This window comes from Homalodisca vitripennis, chromosome 1 (assembly GCF_021130785.1).
Source record: "Homalodisca vitripennis isolate AUS2020 chromosome 1, UT_GWSS_2.1, whole genome shotgun sequence".
NCBI classification, from domain to species: Eukaryota; Metazoa; Arthropoda; class Insecta; order Hemiptera; family Cicadellidae; genus Homalodisca; species Homalodisca vitripennis.
The window spans coordinates 54,952,757-54,960,024 of record NC_060207.1 but is presented as its reverse complement, the minus strand read 5'-3'; the positions used below and the strand labels follow the sequence as shown (position 1 = coordinate 54,960,024).

The following is a 7,268-nucleotide window of genomic DNA, read 5'->3' as shown; positions in this document are numbered from 1 at the left end:
ACAAAATATAAACAATACTAACACTTTTTAAAACATATATGTGAAACCAATCCCAGGGTTCTTCTATCTGTGGCCCACCCTTTCGGGTTAGGAGGATACTGCTTGATTGGCCCCTGGCAGAGAAGACAAAATCCATTTTTTACCTTTGTGCTGTTATATTTTTTTTGTAAATAATATCTGTGATGTGTGTATATATGTGAATGGATGATGATTAGGTGTATGTATTACAACAATCAAAACTATGATGAACAAATGGACAATAGTGTACATCGAGGTCTCATGGTTATTTAAACCAGACCGCCTTTTAGGCAAAGAAAAAAAAACAAACAAAAATGAAAATAATGTGTTTGTGTGTACTTTGAGGCTACTTGGGTTGAGTAGTGTCCAAGATTTTCATTGAGTTTTGAGGTGGTGAATGTTTTTGTAACTTATATTGATATTTTCCATGGGGTTTCATTAATATTAATACACAATAGATCATGAGGTTGTCCAGCTTTTTACTTAGGGGGTTTAAGATTCCAGGTGCTCGTTTCAAAGGGTAAGTTTTCAAACCAACCTACAATAGAGAGGTTAGATAGCTAAGGGTAGGGTACGATAAGCGGACCCGGTTTTGATCTTGATGCATCTCAAATCCTAGACTATCAATCGATATAAAAGTATCTATAGTTTTAAATTAAAATATGGATTTAATATTTCCAATTGTTAGTTGCTTTTTGTTATTATTTAATTTACTCGTTATTGTTATGGATTTTAGTTGTTTTTTATATTCTTATCAATGTGTCTGTCACTTATTTAGACTATCTTGATAAGTTCTCTTTTATATAATATAATTAATAAGTAAGTAGTCAAGTATTTTTGAGTCTATAATTTGTCATTGAATGGAAATGGTGTAACCGTTGATACAAATAAATAAATAAATATTATTACAGTGATGAAACAAATTATTATAAGCAAAATTAGGAAAACTGAAGACGACCATATTTGCTCCTCTCACAGTTACAGTTGTTTCTTTCCCACAAATTTCACATAATGTTCTGTCCTGACATTAGACTCGGTGTGCATTATACATTTTTTGAATGCGAGGTGGTATGTGCATGTGTGGATTGGCTTCACTGTCACTCCCGAGAACATCGTTGGAGCTATGCTCCAGGGAAAGGATACTTGGAACTGTGTGAAGCACTATGTCCAGTCTGTACTAAGGCGTAAAAGGTCGACCTCAACTCTCCAATTCCCCTGACGAGGAAAGCCCTTGTGGCATAACTTCACAGGCCTAGCCTAAAATAATGTGTAAAGTAATAGTTCCAGGCTAGTGTCCATAGTGATGGGGGGAGGGGGGTGTTGTAACCAGTAGTCTGTGGGACAATTAGCCTGCAGGAGTCCGGCACTATTGAGCCTCTCATTGTGTGCAAAAAGCATTTTAACCTCCTTCCCAAAAAATCAAAAAGCTCTGTGGTCCTCATCAATGAGGCATTGCAACATTTCTGGTTCTTCTGGTATACATTTTGTATGTGTTTACTTTTACCATCAAAATGTAAAAGTAGTACTTTGAATCATTAAAGTTACAACTGTGTCTCCAAAATTCAAACTCAAGTGTATGAGGGAAGAAAGTAAAACTTTATGAAAACGAATGCATGGTCTTTGGTGACTTTGCTTAGAAAACTTTACTTTTACGGCATAGCATGAAATTCAAAGGTTTCAGGACAACTTTAAAATAAATTCCACTGGGTCAATAACAAAGTAACTGTGCATCTAGTTCTGTTATAAAAATGAAAACAGTCAGGTATGCAATCGTTCCATTTGCATACTAGTGACTATTTGGGGACACAACACTTCAGGTGTCCATGCATTTCTAAATCATGTGACAAAGTTTGTAAAAGAAACATGTTTAAGGTTGATAAAACCAATAGAGTATGAGGTACTAACCAACAGAGGTTAGTACATCAAGTTTACAACGACCTACTTCAAACCAAGTCCTTACGATTTAGGATATGTACATATTTTGAAAAATGAATATTAGAGGTATAATCCGTTTCCTTGTCAAGAAAGAAGAAATACGAGGGCTATCCAGAAAGTAACAGACGTTTTTAACAAAAGTTAACTAACTGAAATAGAAACATTTTATTACATACATTTAAAAGCTACACTCTTAGACTTCTTTTCAACGTAATCCCTGTTCAAATTGAGGCATTTATCAAAACGTGGTACAAGTTTTTCTATTCCAGCTTTGTAGAAATCTGCCTCCTGAGATCTTAACCACAGATTAATGCCAGCATGAAGTTCAGCGTCACTGTTGAAGCGCTGCGTTGCGAGCCAGGTCTTCATCGCTGGAAAGAGGTGGTAGTTGCTTGGTGCCAGATCTGGCTATAAGGCGGATGATGAAACACTTTCCAATCAAAATCATCCAAGACTTGTCATATACGATTGGCTGTATGGGGACGTGCATTGCTTGGAAAAAAAATATTTTTGCTCAATTTTAACCTACACTTGTTTTGTATCGCTCACCGTAGCTTCTGCAATATTTCACAGTACCTCTCTGCGTTGATTGTTGATCTTCGTCCAAGGAAACCAACCAGAATCACACCCTTAGCATCTCAAAAAACAGTTGCCATAATCTCTCTCGCTGATAGGGTTTGGAGATGTTTTCTTGGTTTTTTGGAGAATGTGTGTCGCCCTATTCCAAAGACTGCATTTTTGTTTCACAATTGACATTCTTCACCCATGTTTCATCACTAGTAATGATACGATCGAGAAGTTCGTTACCATGTTTGTCGTATTCATCAAGGAAAGTTAACGATACAACAGGTCTTTGTTTTTTGTGATCTTCCTTAAGGATTTTTGGAACCTACTATATTGATTTTCAACATCAAATTTCAATCATAGGTTAGGTTGACCGCTAAGACTATCGTCATAAACATTGCTGCGACCATTTAAAAAAAAATCACTGATATGAAAGAAAAAAAAACATGTAGTAGGGAATAATACAACAAATAAACTAAAAATTGCAAGTAAAAAAGTTAAACTTTAACAATTTAATACTCACATTACAGTAACTGATAATTTGACATTTTCAGCTAATTTACTTGGCAAGTTGCTATGGCACTGATTATACTTTGTGTATAATTACTAAAAAAATGTTGGCTATAAAGTTCAGTTCACAACTGTATTAGAATTTCAATTCTGTATGATTCTGTAAGTAAATGAAAGTTTCCATTAATTTTTATATTTGAAAACAATTATTTTTAAATGTCTGTATATTTATACGCTGCTTAGATTTTATGCAGATATTGTATAATCTGATATTGATCGTTTACATAGTCTTTTTATGTCCATATGATATGATGATGAGATCAAAAGGGTTAAGGAACATGTATTCTTTTGTTTCAGACAGAAACATTTGTTTTACTTTTTTGTTGCCTATGTGCAGAATTATTGACTAACTAGGGAAAGAGTTATCCTTCCTTGCTTTTTTTAAAATACCAGTTCCTATCTCATAGAAAATTTTACTTCAAGGAGTATCATGAGAGTTAAAACACATTTTTTAACTATGGTATGCCAATGTTTATAAATTGATAATGTTATTTTTATATGTTCTGTATGATTATGTTAACAGAAAAGTGCGGATGGTCAAGAGAGTCACTCCATTAGCATTGAACGACTTGCGCAATGATTTTAAAATAGAAGAGGAAAATATGTTATATCTTCGATACCCTTATTTGACATTGGTAATTATAAAAATAAACCAATAATTAATAGCATCAGTTAATTACATACAAATGTTACATAGAAACATTAAATATCAAATATTTACCATATTGTGATGAACCAACTTTAGTTAACAGTTTAATCATGCAACTGTCTTTAAGCCATGTTTGGCACATTAACTATGTTGAAATATAAAATCTCACATTAACTCTACACATTACTTTATTTAGATAAAAATTTACATTAATTGTAAAAAATTTTCATAGTTTTATCTTAAAACATTGTATAGTTACTTCATGAGAAAGTTATAAATTTGGATATTTGCATTTATGTATATACCTGTATATATATATATATATATATATATATATATATTTTTTTTTTTTTTTTTTTGTTGCTTAATTTTCTTACATACAAAAATTACTTCAATATTGTTTGCCAAAATTTCCTATTGAGAGTTTACATTCCACAAATTATAGTTTTTATTAGAAATAGTGTATTGTTGGCTTTTAGAATCATTATCTCAAAAACTGAAAGTAAATAATTATTCATTCTATAATTACTTGAAAATGTAATGTTTTATAAAACCCAAAAATGTTTAATGCCTTGCAAATTTCATTAATATTTTTGCTTCATCAAGGTCTGAAATTTGTAAAAATCATATGAATACAGCACAGCACAGTATTGCGTGAGAATGAGCAAAATCATTGAATTGAATTAGCTGGTACACAACAGCTGGTTGCCATGTTGATTTGTCAATTGTTATTGTGCTGTTGTCAATACTATTTGCACCTGTTAGATTTAATATTGTTTAACGTCATAAATAAATGTTATGTAGATTTTACAGAGTAGTGACTTGAAAAATTTTAAGGTTTTATGAATAGTTGAAATGTGTGTGAAACTCTAGGTAATCAAATATCTGTTTTAATTTTATCGCTGAAACATAATGAAGATAAAAGATATTGTAAATGTTGTACTTTTCAACAAATATACGTCCAAATAAATACATTTTTGAAAGTATATTTTGGCCCTTTACTTTGCAGTTTTTATTTTTTTTGTAAAAATGTTTGTTGCTTAAAAAAATTAATTCAATAGAAACCAAATTCTAATAAGTAGTAAAAATTTATAAATTGAAATTTTTGGTTAATTTTTTAAAAGATTTTTTTATATTTTAGATTTAGTGAAACAATATTTACATTGCGTGAGAATGGGCTATATAATGGAGGACTTATTCTTTCTTATATTTCTGAGATTTATTGAAGTGGAGTTCTTGTCACTGCATTAGTTGATACTACAAGTCTTAATACATCCTTACTGACATTGGTTCCAGTCTCATAAATCTGAAATAATTAGTCAATTACTAGGACATTTATTTAAAATATTTTATTGTTTGTAACTACATTTATTTTTAAAGACTGGTGTTTCTCAAATGCCTAGTTTGAAAGATGAGCAGTGATTTTTCAAAAGATCTGTAAAAGGTGCCTGCCACCTTTGGGAAAATATGAAGTTCTCATTAACATGTGATTGCACTTTTTTTCAGGAACAGTCTCAGGTACTCACAAAGGAATTGAAAAAAGAGCAAGTTAAACCACTTGTCAAAAAAGTCACGCTGAGAGATGAAAAATTCTCTTCCAAGTCAACGAAACTTGTTGATCAACTGAAACTCCTGAGGATTGCGGAGGATTGGGATGTGATCAAATAATATTTTGTAGTGTCTAAACTAAAAGTGAATTGTTAGTAATATGCTTTATATTTAAAAGCTCTGTTCGTATTAAATAGTTTTTTTTTTACCTCTCTCAACCCTGCAACTGGTAATAATCCGATATCGGGCGTTTTATTTGTATTCGCAGCATATTGATAATGGCAGCACCCATTATCAAGTCTCTCAATACAGCCTACATTTTTTAAATACAATGAAAATGTATCAGTATTGATACAAATACAAAGAGAAATGTTCAATTTACTTAAAAAAATAAACTTTATAACCATTTTCATGTTCTGTTACACATCTATACATTTTTTAATCTTATATTCTCATATACTGCACCAATTGCGACGAATCAACTCGTTTACACATCTGTTTTTATTTTACCAATCAGATATTGTTGTTTCATATTTACAAGTATAACGAGTAGTAATTGTATGTTTTGGTGTTGTGAATGTGTGTTTTGGTTAGCTTTTATAGTTTATTATGACAATGAATCATAACTTTCACGATCAGTCTAGTGATATTCGAGGACTGTTTTTTATGTGTTGTGAATGTGTGTTTTGGTTAGCTTTTATAGTTTATTATGACAAATGAATCATAACTTTCACGATCAGTCTAGTGATATTCGAGGACTGTTTTTTATGTGTTGTGAATGTGTGTTTTGGTTAGCTTTTATAGTTTATTATGACAATGAATCATAACTTTCACGATCAGTCTAGTGATATTCGAGGACTGTTTTTTTTGTGTTGTGATTGTGTGTTTTGGTTAGCTTTTATAGTTTATTATGACAATGAATCATAACTTTTACGATTAGTCTAGTGATATTCGAGGACTGTTTTTTTAGTACATTTATTTTGTACTATTATAAGCTTAAAATGAAATTAGCTGAAAAATTCATTACAAGACTGAATAATCTAACTAAGTGAACATTGTAGGTTTAATTTTGCGGTAAGTTGCAATTTTGACAATTTGTACTGGCTTTTATTTAATTTTACCATAAATAAAAAAACCTTAAATCCTTTTACTCTCTTTGGTTTTATTCAAAATTAAATGCCCTCTCTTTTGTATATTTGGTTTTCTTCTTATCAAAAATACAGTACAACTTCTGTACAAATCAAAAAGTTTGAATGATTTTTGTTATTTTTTAAATGTTTGAAAGCATGCGGTGACTAAATTCAAAATGCCTATTATTTGTTAGGGATATGTTCTTTGAACATTCTTGAATAAATGGTATATAATATAATTATTTTATATTATACATATGATAATAAAATAAGACAGTCTGAAATACAAAAATCACACCACCACTGAGACAAATTTGTTCACCATTTCTTGGGATTATGAAAATATAATGTTCTTTTACTATATGAATATGTCTGGTATTATACCTTCTGTGAATATGGTAATATAGAGTATTCCACTCTAGCCAATTGACTAATATTTGTCAAAAAACTTATCAGAATGTCAGAGTTTTCTAGTCAAGGCAGAGTAGGCTTGTCACTAACCCACATCATCAACTGGTGGCCTCTCTGCATCACACATCACTTCAATATTAATTTCTTCATATTCTATTTCTTTTTTAAATAAAATTATATAATAATTAGTTTTACTTCACTTTCATAGTAGACCTATTGTATACACTTTCAAGGTACATTGTTGTATGGCACATTGTCCATTGCACATATATGAATACATTAATCCAGATTGCAGAAGCAATGATTTCCACACCCCATCTTGCATTAAACTAAAAATAATAGAAATAATATAGAGCAGCAGGTTTTTCTGGTATTCACCATAGACCTTTTCTTTTTTTCACAGTCTATGTATGAAATAAGGTGTTTGACATCCGAAGAAGAGA

At 30.9% G+C, this 7,268-nt stretch overlaps 1 protein-coding gene across 1 annotated transcript; it reads left to right on the top strand.

Moving 5' to 3' along the window:
• The first annotated feature begins 331 nt into the window (after positions 1 to 331).
• On the top strand, positions 332 to 5,478 carry LOC124361631. The gene is made up of 3 exons (XM_046815626.1): positions 332 to 538; positions 3,611 to 3,722; positions 5,243 to 5,478. Exons 1-3 carry the CDS (start codon positions 480 to 482, stop codon positions 5,402 to 5,404), a joined length of 333 nt encoding a protein of 110 aa, XP_046671582.1. The 5' UTR covers positions 332 to 479; the 3' UTR covers positions 5,405 to 5,478.
• The last annotated feature ends 1,790 nt before the right edge of the window (positions 5,479 to 7,268 follow it).

Bases quoted from the DNA above. Each gene is read 5' to 3' on its own strand.
- LOC124361631 (XM_046815626.1), top strand. From the start codon at position 480: ATGAGGTTGTCCAGCTTTTTACTTAGGGGGTTTAAGATTCCAGGTGCT. The intron at 539-3,610 runs GTAAGTTTTCAA...TTATGTTAACAG, and splicing joins CCAGGTGCTCGTTTCAAAGG to AAAAGTGCGGATGGTCAAGA. The intron at 3,723-5,242 runs GTAATTATAAAA...ACTTTTTTTCAG, and splicing joins GATACCCTTATTTGACATTG to GAACAGTCTCAGGTACTCAC.